The sequence below is a fragment of the Phocoena phocoena genome, chromosome 5 (genome assembly GCF_963924675.1).
Source record: "Phocoena phocoena chromosome 5, mPhoPho1.1, whole genome shotgun sequence".
Classification (NCBI taxonomy): Eukaryota; Metazoa; Chordata; class Mammalia; order Artiodactyla; family Phocoenidae; genus Phocoena; species Phocoena phocoena.
In genome coordinates, this window is record NC_089223.1 from 125,226,809 (window position 1) to 125,245,984 (window position 19,176).

The following is a 19,176-nucleotide window of genomic DNA, read 5'->3' on the forward strand; positions in this document are numbered from 1 at the left end:
TTTCTTTGCAAATAGGATGTTTTTATGTGCAATTTCTGAATGTCTCACATCTGTGGATATAATTGTATAATCAACTACTAATGTAAATCATTGTCCAGTGAAATTGTCTAGAGTGAACAGTAACCACACAGGGACTGAATTAAATTTAAAAAACAAAATAGAACCTTAGATTCTAGAAGGGGGCCATCTCTTTTTTAATTTGTTTTCTTTTCTATCACTATGCCATTTTGATTCCATCTCCTCCAACCCCAGTTCTTCAAGGCTCTACAAAAACCGTTCTACAGGGAATAATGTTGATGCTCACAATAAATTAGAATCAGTGAGGAGACTCTGAAATAATCAAAGAAATTTCACCCTTCCCGTCTCCCCGCACCCCAACCCACCTGCTGGAAAGGCATAACTGTTTTTCCCATGTTGGGCTGCGATTTAGATTATCTTTTCTCTTTTTCACAGTGACCTGGAGCCTGAATGGCTGGACAGTGTGCAGAAGAATGGAGAGCTATTTTATTTGGAGTTGAGTGAGGATGAAGAAGAAAGCCTTCTTCCTGAGACACCTACTGTGAACCATGTCAGGTTCAGCGAAAACGAGATTATTATTGAAGAGGATGATTACAAAGAAGGAAAAAAGTATGAACCCAAACTCAAGCGGTTTACCAAGATTTTAAAAAGTAAAAAACTTTTACCCAAGCGCTATAATAAAAAAAATAGCAATGCCAGTGGGCCAGTATCCATTCTAAAGCATCAGTCCAATCAGAAAACAGGAGTTGTTCAACAGCGGTACAAAGACGTGAACGTTTACGTGAACCCCAAAAAGCTAACCGTCACCAAAGCCAAAGAGCAGCTCAAGCTTCTGGAAGTACTGATTGGGATTATCCATCAGACCAAGTGGAGCTGGAGAAGAAGTGGAAAACAGGGCAGTGGAGAGAAGCTTGTGGTCCATGGCCTGCTGCCAGGAGGATCTGCTATGAAGAGTGGTCAGATATTAATTGGTAAGTCCTGCTCGTGAGCATCAGTCCTTGTTTGCAGGGTTAATGGTTGATGATGCTTTGTGAGGAAAGTGATCAAAACAGAATTATACCCAGTGTCTCAACCAATAAAGGACTACCTGACGATATTTGGGACAGTAGTGAAATTGGAAGGATTGTGTACTGCAATGCACAGCATTCTTAAGACAAGCACTTTAGTGCATTGAATACACATGGGTGCCTTGTTAGTCCAGGGAACAGCTTAACTAATTTTCAAGTTTTTATATAATTTTATTTCATCTTGGTTTTCTTTGCTGACAAGAAAAAGAAAAGTTGACTGTACAGTGATAATTTAGGTTTGAATGACCTATATCCAGTAACATGATACAAAAATATATAATTTATGAATAAAAATACTTTAAAATTGTATGTTTGCACTTAAGTGCCCCGAGTTCTTGGAGTAGTTTTAAACTGTTTCCTATGGCATATGTAGCAACATTGGTGTTATACGTAAATTTCCTTTTAAGGGCACTTGTCATAAAATATCCCACCAATTTTGAGGGGAAAATAAGAAGTCCACAAGTTATTCTGAATATATGTTAAGATGAGCATTTTGTGTTGCTGATACATTTTAAGCTGTTGGGTATGTATGAGTTAGTAGCAGAGATAGATTAGTTACCTAGAGATAGATTAGTTACCCAGAGATAGGTTAGTTACCCAGAGATAGATTCGTTACCCAGAGATAGATTTGGTACCCAGAGATAGATTACCCAGAGATAGACTAGTTACCTAGAGATAGACTAGTTACCCACAGATAGATTAGTTACCCAGAGATAGGTTAGTTACCTAGAGATAGATTATTTACCTAAAGATAGATTAGTTAAAGATGAGAATATGTTGTTAACAAAACTTACAGGTAGTAACAGTTCTCCAGGCTGATGGTCTTAAGTTGACCCAGCCTGAGAGATTTTGATAAAGGAACTTTTATAGATTCTTTAGAAACATTTCAAAATATTTCTTTAAGTCCAAATTTTTTGTTTGTTCATTGATTCATTAGATAATTTTTTGAGCACCTGCTAAATGCCAGGAGCACGAAGATTACTCTAATGATCCAGTTACTCCGCCTAAGGAGCTCATGCTGTAGTGGAGCTCACGTAGGGTCAGAAATAAGCAGACAGTTTCCCACAGTGTGATAAGTGCCATGATAAGGGTTTGCAGGGAGGAACCCTGTAGGAAGGGCATCTGTGCAAAGCATGTATTCCACATGGTTGCAACAAGATCTCCACATTCTCTTCTTACAGCGTGATGTTGATACTCCTCCCATGGAGAGTTGTGGTATGTGTGTGTATCTCTGTGCCCCACTGCCCTGGCCTTGAATCTGGGTGGGTCTGTGATCACAGCTTAATTGGTACTGTACACACAGACTTAAGGAGCGGGCTTATAAAAGGGGATACACCTTCTGCCTGTCCCCATTCTGTGAGGAAGGCCAGGCCACTTGAAGAGGCCCTGAGTCGTAGCATTCTGGCTGATAGCCCCAGCTGAGGCCCTAGCCACGCTCAGGAACAGCCATCAGACGTGAGTGAAAAAGCCGTCCGGGTAACCCCTGCCCCAACCGTCTGGCTGCAGCTACACAAGGAACCCTGAGTGATAACCTCAGCTGAGCCCCATCAACCAACCCCAGAACCGGGAGAGACAATAAATGGTGGTGCTTGTTTCTTTCGTTTTTGTTTTTGTTTTTAATTGAGATATAATTGACGTATTACATTACATTAGTTTCAGGCATACAACGTAATGATTTTATATTTGTTTATCCTCCGAAATGATCACTGCAGTAAGTCTAGTTAACATCCATCTCCACACATAGTTGCAAAGGATGGTTGTTGTTTGAAGCTACTGAGTTTTTTGTGTGATTGCTTATGCAGTAATAGGTAACTGGAACAGGAGCTAATGCATACTTACATTCTCTCAGGTCCTCACCTTCCTTTTTTGTCAACTTACAGAATTGGACTAAAATATCTCTAAGGTTTGTTCTTTTAGTTCTGTCAAAGGAGACCAGAATTCCTGCTTATGAAATCCTGCCTGGTTGTTGCCCACCACCATAACTGTATGATCCCACATGCTGGGAAACCTCGGCTACACATTCTCCTTATACTCACCTGGGGCTTCTGCTTGGAATGCCTATTTGGACCGAGTTATAGACAGATCTCTAAAATTCTTTTTACCCTTTTCTCTTGAAACCTAACAGAGTGGTGGTTATGACCAATGAGCCTCCTATTCCATATTTCCTTTCCCCTGATACTCCAGTCTGCTGAACCTTCTAGGAATGGCAGTTACCTCTGGCCGTGATCTTTGCACCATCTGTATGGGAGGAAAGAGAATGAACCAGAGACAGGAAGACTACCAGGGTGGTCCCACTGTTTATCATTAAAGTAATTTAAAGATACACAAGATGCTAGTTGTCTACCTTTTAACCTGAGTGAGGTAACATGGATGTGTTCACTTTGTGATAATTCATTGTATTGTACTACAATTTATGCACTTTCCTGGATGTGTATTAAATAGCAATAAAAAGTTAGAAAAATGAGGCTCATGAGTTCAATTTTGTAATAGAAAAGATTATGATTTACTAATAAGTAGAAAGGAAATTTGTCAGAATAAAATGATTATTTCATCTTTGATGCGTAGCAAAATGGTTGGCTCATAATAAGCCCTCAAAAACATTTACTGAATGAACGAATAAACCATGTAAAAAAGAATACATGCAAGGAAAACAATTAGAAGTTAATACAGCAAAATGCTAATAGTGTTGGATTAGGGTGGGGGCATTATGGGTAATTGTTATCTCTCCTTTTCTAAGTTTTTAATTTTATGATTATGTTCCATATTTTTTAATTATATAATTTTGGGACTAAAGAATGGATGATTTTTTTTCAGCATTAAGTTTTAAAAAATTCTCTGAGCAGTCACAGGTGTTAAGCTTATAAATAATGAATATTATCTTATGCCCCTTAGAGCAGAGATATAAATCGCTGTTAGGAAAGAGACTTCGTCCTTGAATACTTCATTGAGCAGTTGCTCTTGTTTATCAAGATCAGAAATCCTATTCCAAGTTGGGTATGTGTTCATACCCATTTGCAAGAATGGACGATTTTAATGTCATGGTGGGTTTGCTAATCGTACAAGGTGCTTCTGTGGTGGTAATTTCTCACTTGCTTCTTTCATAGCGACATTTCACACTGCAGTCACCCCACAGGCAGGAAGATCATGAATGCTTTGTCCAGGTCAATGCAGTTTGCTCAGGGTGACTTCCCCTGTTGTCTGGCTGGAGGGTGACCCACTGTTGACTAAAGTCCCGTGACCAGCACAGTGAGACGGGTGATTCTTCTTTCCTTTTATGACAGCAGAACTCTGTTCTATTCTCATTCTTCTTTGCTGGATTCTTGGGGGTCTTGCTACCTTTTTTGGTGCCATTTTTGCTGTTCCTGCTGCCAAGGGCTTGCATGTTTATTTTTTATATTTCTACTTTTGCGTTTCTGTTAAAGTTTGACAGTTGATAGCTCCTGGACTACCTGTAGTCAGCCTCTGACTCAGTCCAGAACAAATAGAAGTTCCCCTTTTATCTACATCCTAGAAACTGCATATCATCTCAGTGATTTATTTTTGTCTTCAAGATTACCCTTTTTTGGTCATTTTAAACTAGATGTTTTTTTGAGGATTGGAAAGGATAGGGTTAGAGAAATTACACATTGATATTCTTTTTTTTTAATTAATTATTTATTTTGGCTGCGCTGGGTCTTAGTTGCGGCATGCGGGATCTAGTTGCGGCATGCGGGATCTTTGTTGTGCCATGTGAAATCTTAGTTGCAGCATGCATGTGACATCTAGTTCCCCAACCAGGGATCGATTTCAGACCCCCCCTGCATTGGGAGCATGGAGTTGTACCCACTGGACCACCAGGGAAGTCCCCACATTAATATTCTAGACACACATACCCCTGGAAACTTTTTCTGATGAAGAATAAAGTTTTTATTTCAAGCTCTTTTTGTGTCAACTTCTAATGTTCTCACATGTGATCACTAAAGAGATTTGTTTTGTATAATACTTGTGCTAAGTTTCTCTTTTAAATTTTAAAAAATTTTGGAAGTATTTTTGGATTTACTTTTAAAAAAATCATTTTAATTGAGGTATGACCCATAATATGCACAAATCTTAAATGTATACTCAGTAAATTTTGACATATGTTTGTCCCTGTGTAACTACCACCCAGGTCAAGATATAGAATGTTTTTGGTACCCAGAAGGCTCCATGGTACATCCTCCTAGTCAGTACCCCCTCCCAAAGGTAACCTTTTAAAAGTCAGAACTTTTCTATCAACAGAGTTGATTTTGTCTCTTCTTGAACTTCATGTATATGAAAGTATATGGTGTGTATTCTCTTGTTTCTATTATATTTTCTTTAGCTTATAATCTATGAGAAATATCCATGTTCTCACTATGTAGTATTCCGTTGTATGAATACATACTATTTATTTTTCCATTCCACTGTTGGTGGACATTTTGGTTATTTCCAATTAAAATATCTGAAGTGCTCTTTTGAAAAGACAGATTTGGTTTTTATGAACACATAACGTATGGTTTTATTCTCTAATATTTTGCAGACTATTACTTGGTATACATTTTTATTTTCTCCTCTAATAGGTGTAACATTTTGATATTCTTAATGAAAATAACTCTACTTCTTTGTCTCTCCCCTCACACGTCATTTTTTCCCCATACTTCTCCCCATGGTACTTGAACCACTAGTAAAGGAAAGACACTGAAGCAGTGTGTTCACTGGAAAGACAGAATTTTAGAGTTTTTAGGCCTTTGTTGAGAGCGTCTGGTTGTTACTTCCCCTTACGGATGAGCACCAAAGGAATCGCATGACTTACCTGAGAGCAGACAGCCAGTCAGTGATACAGCTGAGACCCATGGGTTATGAATTCCATTCACAGAGCTCTTTCACTTGCCAGGTTGCTCACTTGAATGGGTGGGGAAAAGTGCCAAAAGATTTCTCTTTGAAACAAAAATGAAAAGAAATGATTTAATCCTTTCAAAATGTAATTGGGAAATAAGTGTTAAACTACCACAATGTACTGTTTAACCCAGTTCATTCATTCTGAGACATTTGTCCTAAAGAAGTAATCTAAAACACATCTGCAAACCGCAGCCGGCAGATCAAATCAGGCCCACCACCCATTTTTGTACAGTCAGCAAACCAAGAATGGTTTTAACTTTTTCAATGTTTCTTTAAAAAAAATCAAGAGTGATATTTTATGACATATGAAAATTATATGAAATTCAGATATCAGTGTTCATAAGTACAATGTTATTGGAACATAGCCACATTCATTTGTTTATTGCTGCTTTCAAGCTACAATATCAGAGTTGAGGAGTTGCGACAAAGGCCATATGGCCTGCAGAGCCTAAAATATTTACTGATCTGACCCTTTACAGAAAAAGTTTGCTGACCCTAGATGTAAAAACAGGAAAAGCTATGTGCACAAAAACATTTATTTGAGCATTCTTTAATAATGATAAAAAGCATGAAAATGTCAAACCAAGAGTCTGATTATTTAAATTATAATTTAATAAATTTGTATGTTATTTGACTATTAAAATTGTAATTCTAAAAACTGTATACCAGCATAAAAATTCTTATTACTTGAGAAGTTTAAAAGGAAAAAAATCCTTGATGCCTCATTTGTGTGAACAAATGTAAAGACTAAAAATAATTTGCAGAAACAATCATGGCTATAATGCCATCAATAATTTATAGCTATCAATAATTTTTACAACATTTCTGCAATATTATTTTCTATTTTAATGAGAAATAAAAACCTGGCACTAGTTTCTTACCCATCATCTTCAGAGAATGTGATGTTTTACTTAATATTCTGAATGGTAGCTACAGTAGATGAGCTATCCTTATTCAAGGAATTCTAAAATGGTAGGTTGGGAGGGACCTTAATTTTCTCTGGTTTAGTGCTTACATGTTATAGTTGAGGGATTGATATTGAAGTTAAAAAAATACAATAATTTTTATTCTCTCAAAACTTAAGAATTTGTCAGTAAATGCATTAACCTGAATGTATAAAATGGCAGTATGTAACTATGTTTCAAAAACCATATGCTTTCCCCTCTGAAGTCAAATTCAGCTTAATTTAAATGATCTATTTATTTATTTATGTAAATTTATTTATTTATTTTTGGCTGTGTGGGTTCTTCGTTGATGTGCACGGGCTTTCTCTAGTTGCTGCGTGCAGACTTTCTCTAGTTGCCGCGAGTGGGGCCTACTCTTCATTGCGGCGCGCGGGCTTCTCATTGCAGTGGCTTCTCTTGTTGCGGAGCACAGGCTCTAGGCGCACGGGCTTCAGTAGTTGTGGCATGCAGGCTTCAGTAGTTGTGCCTCGTGGGCTCTAGAGCGCAGCCTCAGTAGTTGTGGCACACGGACTTAGTTGCTCCATGGCATGTGGGATCTTCCCGGACCAGGGCTCAAACCTGTGTCCACTGCATTGGCAGACGGATTCTTAACCACTGCGCCACCAGGGAAGTCCCTAAATGATCAATTTAAATGCACAATCTGATCCCACCCCGCTGTCTCATACCTATTTCCCAGTCCTCTTGTATGTAAATACCAGATTCTAACAAGACTGATTTATTCTTTTTCCAATGACTGCCAAGTGTACCTTGTATATCCTTTTATTCTTTAGCATTCATGGTCCCTGACTCTCACTTGGTGCTTAGCCAAAGTTGCTTTGTTCTGTTAAGCGGGTATATTAATTTTCTATTGCTGCTGTGACAAAGTACCACAGACTTAGTGATTTAAAGCAGCACAAATTTATCATCTTGCAGTTCTGGAGGTCAGAAGTCTAAAATGCGTCTTCCCGCACTGAAATCAATGTATCCACAAGGCTGCATTCCTTCTGGAGGCTGCAGGGGAGAACCCCTTTCCTTGGCCAGCTGCTGGAGGCCACCTGCATTCCTTGCCTTGTGGTCCCTTCATCTTCAAAGCCAACAGCGTAGTATCTCCGTGTCTCTCTTTCTCTGACTCTGTGGTTTTCCTGCCTCCTTCCTATAAAGGCCCTGTAATTACATTGGGCTCTTTTGGATAATCTCCCAATCTCAAGATCCTTAACTTAATTACATCTGAAAAGTCTCTTTAGCTATGTAAAGTAACATATTCACAGATTTCAGAGATTAGGATGTGGACATTTTTGGAGGACAGTTATTCTGCCTACCACAGTGTGTGTGAGTTTTAATTTTTTTCTCTTTGCAGTAGTAATAATTATATGCTATGGTAGACCATTTAGAAAATGTAATTAAACAAAACAAAGAAAAAGCCCAATCACCCAAAGGGATTTACTTAAGCATTTTGATAAACTGATCTCCCCCTTTATGTTTTATTTGATTCTTGAATGAAATCTCTTGATAAACTTGATAAATTTTCCCTCTTACTTCTACCCATCAATAATTCTCAGACTATTTCTTATTTAACAATTCAAATCAATTCATGCAGTTCATTTCCTTTCAGCCTTTGAAATGGGACCCTGCATACTAATGACTCCCATGCACTTGTTGAGAAAGAACTTTCCTGGAGTGCAGGCTGCCCACTGCAGTGATGTGATGTCCAGGAAGCCTGCCATCTCTGAGTCACCTCACAGAGGGGCTCAGAAAAATGTGAGGAAAGCAAGTATCTGGAAAATGAGAAGTGGATGTACCATTTCTTTTATAGAAAGAGACAATTTTCTACTAAACATTTAGAAATATTGTGTATATACTACACTTGTTCTAAAATTTATTTTCATATCTTTTGTGATGATACATGTCTCCTATTTTTAGAGGTTTGTTGGACGTGATGCTTTTAGATAATACTTCCTACAACACTCAACTACAGAACTGTATTCATTAGGGTTTGGAGGGGAAAGAAAACAGAGTCATTTGGGACATAATCCAATGGAGTTTTAGTTTAAAGGAGAAGGGTTTAAATCTTTTCACCATTTGGGTGTCCTGAGGATAGAATAATCTATAGACAGTAGAACTCATGGTTGGTACGGTCCAGAAGGGATTTTGTTTTATCAATACATCAGTACTTCTATATTGTGTTCACCTCCCTCCCTCCCAATCTCTCTCTCTCTCTTTCCCTCCCTCCCTTTTTTAAAAAAATGTTTATTTATTTATTTATCTATTTATTTGGTTGCACCAGGTCTTAGTTGCAGCAGGTGGGCTCCTTAGTTGTAGCATATGAGCTCTTAGTTGCAGCATGCATGTGGGATCTAGTCTCCTGACCAGGGATTGAACCCCGGCCCCCTGCATTGGGAGCGCGGAGTCTTTAACCACTGTGCCACCAGGGAAGTCCCCTTCCTTCCTTTTTAAAATCAAGATAGCTATAAATAATTTGGTATAGTACACTTGTTTAATCTCTTATTTAAAAATAATTAGGGGAGTATGTTGCTTTTTCATTTTTTCAAGTTGAATTGAAGTTGGAAGCTTATTTTAGTTTGCAAGTTCTTACTCTTCTTCCAGTTTGATTGAGATATAATTGACATACAGCACTAAGTTTAAGGCATGCAGCATAATGATTTGACTTTTACACACATCATGAAATGGTGACCACAGTAAGTTTAGTGAACCTCCATCCTCTCATATAGATTAGAGAAATAGAAAAAAAATTTTTTTCCTTGTGATGAGAACTCAAGATTTACTCTCTTAACACCTTTGTTATATAACAGACAACAGTGTTAATTATATTGATCATGTTGTACATTACATTCCTAGTACTTACTTATCTTATAACTGGAAGTTTGTACCTTTTGACCACCTTCATCCAATTCCCCTCTTCTCTCCTCCCCCGCCTCTGGTAACCACAAATCCAATTTCTTTTCTGTGAGTTTGCTTGTTTATTTTGGAAGTATAATTGACCTACCACCCTATGTTAGTTCCTGTTACACAACATAGTGATTTGATATTTCTATACATTTCAAAATTCTTTTAAGAAAAGTTACCAGGTTGCTCAAAGTGCTGCAACAGCGGACCATCATATAAGGCTTGGTGCCCAAACCTGAGGAACTCTCAACTGAATAGCATCTCTTGAGCATTTGAACCTAGTGTAGGTCATTGCAGGCTTTCAGAGGGCTGACCTAAGAAACTCATGCTCACTCTGCCCTTAACCCCTTTCCCATATGATACACATCAGGGAGAGCAAGGAATGAAGGGACGGGGGTTGGTGAGGAATAGCAGTAGCTAAAGTAATGGCAGTTTCACCTGTTCCCCAACCCTCATTCCCACAGGGCATCATGAAAAGGGCCAGGTGACCCCTACACACATAGTGGGTTGCATTAAAGGACAGGAACTTGGAGCTTAGGGAACATAAATCTTTTATAAAGAACAATTATTAACAATAAGATATTGTTAATATATCTTATACAGTACTTTTTTTTTTTTTTTTTTTTTTTGCTGTTATTATACTGTACGTTTGCTCTGGAGGGAGACACTATCTCATCCAAAGCTGTTCACTATACAGACAATCTTGAAAAGATAATCCAGAACACAGACTTTCAGTGCCTTGGCTTTTAAGATATACGAAAATATGAGAGACCAATGGAGAATTGTCTACCAACACTATTTTGTCTATATATATCAATATATATTTATTATCTGTTTTCCCCAAAGAGTATTAAGCTCCATGTGAGTAGAGTTTTTTGTCTGTTTTGTTCAATTCTCTATCTGCAGTGCCTAGAACAGTGCCTGGCATACAGCAGATGCTCAATAAGTATTTGTTGGATAAACTAATGAATGGATGAGTATGAATTATTTAATCAATTTCCTAATGATGGGAATGAGGAGAAAAAAATAACCTTGGTATGTGTATTTCTATTAATATACTGACTGGTGTTTAGGTATTACTTTTATGTTGTGAAAGTAAATTTCCATTTTAACACTGATCTTTATTAAAGCCACCTGATTTGATAATATACACATTTAAAGAAAAGCCATGGAAAAGGAGATTTTTTTACCGAAACATGCTATAGGTTTTATTGCGGTTGGGGGCTTTTGAAACAAAGACGTGTGTAGGCACATATCAGTAATAACAGTGAATGCACAGCATATTGAGTTATGATATACCACATGGATTTAATTAAAATGTCAGCTGCATTTTTTTTACTGTGAGTCTAAGTGGTTAGATTCAATTTTGTTAAGTGCAATATTTGGCTACGAATTTTCCATTTGTCCCTTGGGTTTATGTAATTCTCCCAATTGTATCAAAAATGAGAATATTCATCTCTTTAAATATTCATAGGCTGTATTAAGTTATGGTGCAATGTTGGGCTGTGTTATAGTTTAAGAAAGAGTGGGGTGGGAGATTAGTTCTGCCACTAATGAGCTTTATAACCTTGAACAAGTCCCTGAATGTCTGTACCACATTTTCCATTGTACTTTGAAGATCAGAATAGATGCTTTATAATGTTCCAATTCTAGATCTTTTTCCATTTTGTATACTCACACAACTGTCTTTTATTGTGATTCTGTTTTCAGGTGATGTCCTTGTTGCCGTGAACGATGTAGATGTGACCTCTGAGAACATAGAGAGAGTTCTATCTTGCATTCCTGGACCTATGCAGGTGTGGACATTCTTTTTCTGTGTTTTATGATGAATTACATGAAATAAGTGTTTGTGCTATCTTTTTATGAAATTCTGAAAATAGTCATGTATAATGGGCGAGTTATACTTAACATGCTATTTCTAAAATTTTAGCTCTTAGAGATTGTTCCAAAAAGAGAGAAATATCTACAAGAACAATAATAACATACATAATGACCAACTTGCCATTATAAGTACCATACCTGCTGATGAAAATCCAATTCCTAGAAAAGCCATTTAAAATAGTCATGGAATTTTCTATGTTCTGACTTAGTAAAATCATAATTGCTATAAAGTTTTTTATTGTGGTTTTGTTTATTTTAAAAGCTATACTATTTTCTTGATTTTTTTTTCTTTTTTGTTATCTAGTTTAGCCTTACTCCTGAGCTTTTAGCTTAATGAATTATTTTTCATTCCTTGTAGGTAAAAATAAATCTCTTTCATAATAAGTTATTTTGATTCTCTAAGCATTGACATTTTGTATTACAGATGACATTTTTATGTCATTAGATGTATTTTTTCTTTTTTCGTTTTGTTTTTTTAAATTTTATTTTATTTTTTTTTATACAGCAGGTTCTTATTAGTCATCAGTTTTATACACATCAGTGTATACATGTCAATCCCAATCTCCCAATTCATCACACCACCACCACCACCACCCCCTGCCACTTTCCCCCCTCAGTTTCCATACGTTTGTTCTCTACATCTGTGTCTCAACTTCTGCCCTGCAAACCGATTCATCTGTACCATTTTTCTAGGTTTCACATACATGCGTTAGTATACGATATTTGTTTTTCTCTTTCTGACTTACTTCACTCTGTATGACAGTCTCTAGATCCATCCTCGATTAGATGTATTTTTAAAATGCTATACCTCCTGTTTAAGAATGTTCTGCTCTTGTTATCATCAGGAATTGGCTTTCTCTCTTTCGAGGGGTAGGGACGGTGATATGTTTTAGACAGGTTAGAGACTCCATCAGGCAGTGAGAGGATGAAGCAAGTTTCAGATTGATCAGGATGAAGAACAGAATGCCTGATAAATCAGAATCATATCTGCATCTGATTTGAGATTCTGAAATAATAGGACCCATTATGAAATTTCTTGTTTTCTAAGAAAAAAGACTCCTGTTATGTTTACTTCCTTCTCTTAACACACACACACACACATACACACAAACACACACACACAGAGATGCTCTGTAAATATAGCTATCTTCAGAAATGCAAAATGAAAGTGCTAGAATAACTATGGTAGCCAGTGACTAGCAATGTCTAGGAGTGGATAGAGAAATGGGGATGGAGGTGGGGTGCTGTGTGAAATAATAGCAATCAGGCGGACATAGTGCTTCAGTAGGGTGTGCTGGTATCCCCTTTAGTTGCTAGATGAGGGGAGGAACAGGGGTGGGCCAAGGTACTAGGGCACCTTAAGGGGTCCAGACAGCAGCTGCTTGCCAGTCAGTAATGAAGAATCACAGTATTTTAATGACTGAAACAGTGTCACCCAAGTAAACTGGCTGCGTATCAGCCCCAAATGAGGGCTCCTCCTTTCTTGCCTATGTCAGTGGCAGGTGTCCTGTCAGTACTGCCAAAGTTCAACCACATCTGTTCTGTCTTCAAAAAAAGAATTATGTTTCCAGTGGAGTCACATTATACTTATATTTAATTAACATTTGTAAATTCAGCTATGCACCCTTGGCAGAAAAAGAAGAAAAAGAAATAATGATTTAAATATTTTTGGACCAATTTCATCCACCATTTCCATGTCCTCATTAAGCATGAAATAGCAGTGTATCTGCTGTCTGCCTGGTTTGCCTTACAACTGCATTAAATGTGGTTCTGTGCTTAAACATATACCCCCCCCCCACACACACACAAATATATGTATTTGTATATATATTTATATTTATTTTATATATATTTTTTAACAACATGGCTCTTAAGTGCCAATTCTTACATCTCGTGCAGAAATGAGGAAACAGCAATTTGTTTTAAAGACGGAAGAAAAACTGTTGTGAGTTGGAATTAGCCTATTGAGAGAGTATGTTGTACCCCAGCACGGCCTTGCCTTCCTACTGCAATTTCAAGGGGATTTTGACTATATACAACCTGAGAATTGGGAAGGGAACTAGTGTTTGTATGTGCCATCAAGTGTGTCAGTGCTTTGCTAATAGCATTCCCTTTGATAATTTCATTTGTTCCCCATAACAATCTGTAAGAATCTGATAATTTGTATTCCTATTTTATATATGAGAAAAAAAAATCTGAGAGAGAGTTAATGATTTGTCCAAGGGTGCAGAATTAATAACTCAGAGCTAGAACTGAAACTGACTCCAGAGCATGTTACTCCCATTTCACATACAACCTGGGTGGATCTTCGTGTCTGCATCCCCTTGTTCTTGTTGGGCCAGAACTAACTGCAGTGGACTTGTCTCAGAAAAAGCTGTTCTACCTGGTTTGAAGAGGGGAGAGGAATGCTGGTTTATAAAGAATACCTTAGCAGACTTAATATTTAAATTTGGAAATAGCCAACAGTACCATTTTAAACTTAGAGTATAAAAATAGCCTGAAAGCCTTCTTGTCATCCAACAGAAGATGCCCTGGAGGAGAGTATAATGTGGTAGAAAGGTCACTGAGGAGAAGGAGGGCAGATCTCTATTTTAAACCTCGCTCTGAGCAAGTTTCCACACTCTTCTGGGTTTCAGTTTCCTCATTTATAATCAGAGGGGATTTGAGAGAATAAATCTCTGAGCCCCATTCCAACTCTACAGTTCTGTGTTTGAATTTTAAATAAGTTCTGTTATAAATAGTTTCAGAACACCAGGATGAAATCCAGAGGCAAAGCCTATATACTACATGAGGCACAAAGAGCCCAAATCATTTCTTTTGAAGCCAGGTTTTAAGATTCTGCAAAACAATTATCTTAGATTCTTCAAAAATGTTAATGTCATGAAAGAAAAAAAGGCTGGACAACTGTTTTAGACTAAGACAGACTGAACTAACTCAGAGCTAGAACTGAATACAGACTTTGATACAACCAAATGCAGTGACTAATCCTTTATTGATCCTGTAGTGCAGTTAGGAACAGCTGTATTGGGATATTTGGGGAAATTTGAATACAGCCTTTACTAGAGAATAGTATTGTGTTTAATATTAAAATTCTTAAGTATCATAATTGTATTTGGTTTTGTATCCTTAGGAGACATGGACTAAAGTACTTAGCAATGAAGCGTTAAAATAGCTGCAAATAATTCTCAGGTAGTTCAGGCAAAAATTTTTTTTAAATAGAGAGAGAGGGTGAGGATGGAAGGAGAGGGGAGTCACACAAGCGAGAAGAGAGGGAGGAAGCAAATGTGGCAAAATGTTAAAAATTGCTGAAACTGCGTGAGAAATATATGCATAATTGTACACTTCTTGCAACTTTCCGTAGGTTTATCATTTTTTGAATAAAATGTTGTGGGTTTTAAAAAAAATGTTTTAAAAATTCAAAATGACAAGAACAAAGGTGCAAGTACTTTTCTAATTACTGACCTTTGTGACCTTGACCTGTTGTCACAGCTCTGTTCACTCATTTATTCAACAAGCACATAATGATGCAGTTATGCCATCCCCTCCCCTGGCTTGATCAGGAAACTTGGGTGCAAACATTGCAGTTGACCGGGATTGATTGCATTAAGCCCTGGGCCATCACCGTGTTTCCTGGAACTTTGGAGGAAGCCAATTCCTTTTCTGGGAGATCAGCCTGCAGAACATTCATCTTAGACTCTCAGCTTTCAAGTACTTCTTAGGCCTCAGAGAGAGGAGAAAATGCTTCTTAAAGGAGATGACACTTGAGTAGAATATTTTAATTTTTATTATTTCTTTGTTCCACAAAAAGTGGTGCTCATATATATTGTGGAAAGATTAGGAAATAGGCAAATTTTTAAAAAAGTATTTGTAAGTGTTTTTTTAATTCTCAGAGCCCAGAAGTAACCAGCTATGTCAATGTTTTAAAGAAGAAGACTGATGTGATCAGATTTGCATTTAGGAATATATCCCTCTGGATGGGACTGGAGGTTGGGAAACCAGGTGGTCAGCTTTCCAGTAGTTCAGAAGAGAAGTGGTGAAGGCCTGAGCAAAGGCCTTGGCTGTGGATATGGAGGAAAAGGAGTAGATTAGATTTAAAGTATGTGGGAAGTAAAGAGGACAGTACTTCCTGCAGGAGAGAGCGGAGTCCAAGATGCCTTCCAAGTTTTGTCTTGAGTAATCTTGTGAGATCACCCGAAAGAGGAGGATGGAGGAGAGAGAATTTGCTGAGCCATGTAGACTCAATTCCTTCAGAGTTTTCACTAAGGAATATTCAGAGCATCTGCCAGAAAGGAGAAAAGATCAGACACATGGAGAGCAACGAAGATGTTGTGAGAGAGTGCAGACCATGGGGCAGAAGTGAGAGTGTGGTCTGGCTCTGGAGCTGCTTCAGATTCTGACAGCCTCCCCAGGTCCCATGTGTGAAGAGGATGGCATGGTAGCTAATGGGGAAAAAGGATCAGTTGGTTGGTTTGGCAGAGGCTGAAGAGACATTGCTTGTCATGTGGGGTGGGTTGGAGGTGGGAGTAGAGAGAGGATATAATTAAAGCAACAAGATTTTGGCAGTGGTGAATTATAGAGAGCATATCCTTGGACCTGAGGTAAGACATATCAGCTCCTGAACTGAGGGGCCAGGGTCGGGGGTGGGGGGACCGAGGAAAGAAAGGATGGGGAAATTGCACAAATAAGAAAACCTTTTGAGGGAGACAGGAGATGATGAAACTTGTCACCAGTTAATGTCCATGGAGGAACAACAGAAAACACTTTTTATAAGAAGCCTCATACAAACCCAACAGAAAAACCCTCTTTATAAGAACCTTCATATGAACTCTTATAAAAACCTTTTTTTATAAGAAGCTATAAACTATCTTATATCAGATGCTTCTTAATAAAAGTTTTTTCCTATAAAACGCATAATATCCTTAATATTTACATATATCAACCCCTTTTTAAAAATGGCACTTAACTCTTAATTTGGTTGTCTGTCTTACCCATTTATCATTTTATCAAGACAACCAGATTTCCTGACATTTATGGCTACTTACCATGTAAGCATTTCAGAATGTCTTGTTAAAGTGTAGTTATCTTTGCATTATGGAGCCAACTTTACTTAAATCAGAAGAATGGTGGCTAAGATAGTTCCTTAAAGAATGTTAGTGGATGGTTCTGTAGTTTATTTGTTTGAGTTTTTGTCATGCTGAGGGGAAAAGGTTCTTGCCCCACAGAAAAGAAGTTCTGACGTTTGCCAAGTGTAGCATTAAAGTTAGTTTTCAAGTGTGTCGCTCTTCACCAAGCATAGCAAACCAGTCTTAAATTTTAGGTTGCCATTGCTGCCTAAAGTAAAATTGGTAAATTTTTATTTTAAGTCTACCAACTCATTTCCTTTTGTCATTCTTGGTGAGTCATACCCTATCTTTTGACCTCTCCACCCACAAGAATCTCAGCTGGAGAAGATACCCTCCCTTCTGTCTCTTCGGACACATATTTCTTTCTCTGAGGACCACTGGGGTGCACAGCTCTCACAGACGTTCCAGCCGACGCAGACTGCCTCTGTGACACCTGCTCCCCTAGGATGTCACTCATCTGCTTCCTACAGTCAGATTTCTCACCCTCCACTCCATTCATATACCTAGTTCCTCCCCAAAGCCCAGTGCTGGGGACAATCTTCAAAGCTCCCCTCTATATTGGTACAAAGTCTGCACTCGGGATTTCCCCCAATTCGAAAGATTTCTCACATTCCCAAGGAACACCGTCAAAGACTCCCATATATTTTCTTCTGGACACTCCTAAATCCTCCTTCTCAAATGAAAGAACCCCCTGAGCTCCAAGCCATTTTTACTTCATTGGATCCTTGTTCAAGGATTTAATATATTTATGCTTATGCTTATATTTTTACTTATGTATACATATATTGAGCATTACCCACTAGAACAGATGCCATCCTCAGAACATAGTCTTTCAGGCCATATAATGCTTCCATGTTGCTTGTTTGGGTCAAAACCTCACACCAAATATTCTTTTTCACATATTTCTAAGATTATGTTGGAAACAGTGTCTCTTCATCTCTCCTCACCTTATCCTTATATTAATTTTCCTCAGATAACTCTTGATTGTTCTCATATAGGATCTCTAACTTTTTATGTTTTTGTTTAGCTTACTTAATATTTCCCCCCCAAATATACTAGTGTTCTATTAGCCTTTTTAGATACAGTGTTCTAATAATACCAAGGGCCCATTTTTCAACATCAAGTTTACAGAAAACATTAAAAATTAGTAAAGGTTGATATTTTCCGCTTGGAATATTAAATGTTTTGTAAAGAAACATTATCATTTGGCCTCAGAAAAATTTCATGAGGAACTTCTCTCTTCCTACTCTCTAGTCATGATCTGGTTCATCTTAACTCTGAATATATATATAGATAGATAGATAGATAGATAGATAGATGAATTTAGACCTCATGTCTCTTTTCTACTCGTTAATAAAATAAAATCTGAAACTTTATTTATTTATTTATTTATCTGGCTGCGCCAGGTCTTAGTTACAGCACGCAGGATCTTTAGTTGCGGCATGCGGTATCTTTAGTTGATATGCGGAATCTTTAGTTGATATGCGGCATCTTCTAGTTTCAGCATGCAGGCTCTTAGTTACTGCATGTGGGATCTAGTTCCCTGACCAGGGATTGAACCTGGGCCCCCTGCATTGGGAGCATGAAGTCTTAACCGCTGGACACCAGGGAAGTCCCAGAAACTTATTTTAGAAAATATGTTTATTTAACTAAATTCACTTTAGGTAGACAAAGATAACTTAGTGCCTCTGAAGCACCAGACAGCTACAGATAAGCAAAATTGAATACAACCATAAATAGTCACTCTTTGCCAATCAAAAAAAGCAATCTAGATATTTCTTCATTTGAAAGCTTTTATTCATCAGGATAGATTTATTTTACAGTATAATACTAACAATAGTTAGATGGGCTGATGGGATTATGAATGAATTTTTAAAAATAATACGCTTAACATTTTTGATAAAAATGTATAAGTATGTAAGACTCATTTTTTAAAGGAGTGATAGTAACATATTCATATTTATCATATAGTTAAAGTTGGCCTTGAAAATAGTACCTCTTTTAATAAATTATTAAAAATAGGTATTGTTTATTATTGTCTTGATAATAATTTTTAAATGTTTCCTCTCAAAATGCAACTTACTGCATACAAACAATTTTATCTTCTTTTAAATATTGACATTTCCTTTTTCCCCCAGTTTTTTGAGGTTTGATTGACAAATAAAAATCATATATGTTTAGGTTGTACAGTGTGATGATTTAATATCCTATATTGACCAGACTTCTTTATTCTTGATCAAGCATGAATTTATTTTTTGACTTTTAAAATTTAATCTAATTAAAGGAGTCATTGCACTTTAATGTCTAAATTTAAAATTTTATAGGTTGTTACAGTTAGAATGT

General features: G+C 37.3%; 1 protein-coding gene across 1 annotated transcript in view; it reads left to right on the top strand.

The window, feature by feature from the left end:
- Positions 1 to 19,176, top strand: part of INTU (inturned planar cell polarity protein) — a 70,525-nt gene that overhangs the window by 12,909 nt on the left and 38,440 nt on the right. The window contains exons 2-3 of the mRNA XM_065878111.1: positions 454 to 989; positions 11,540 to 11,625. Of these exons, the coding sequence (XP_065734183.1) occupies positions 454 to 989; positions 11,540 to 11,625 (622 nt within the window). The remainder of the gene's footprint in view (positions 1 to 453; positions 990 to 11,539; positions 11,626 to 19,176) is intronic.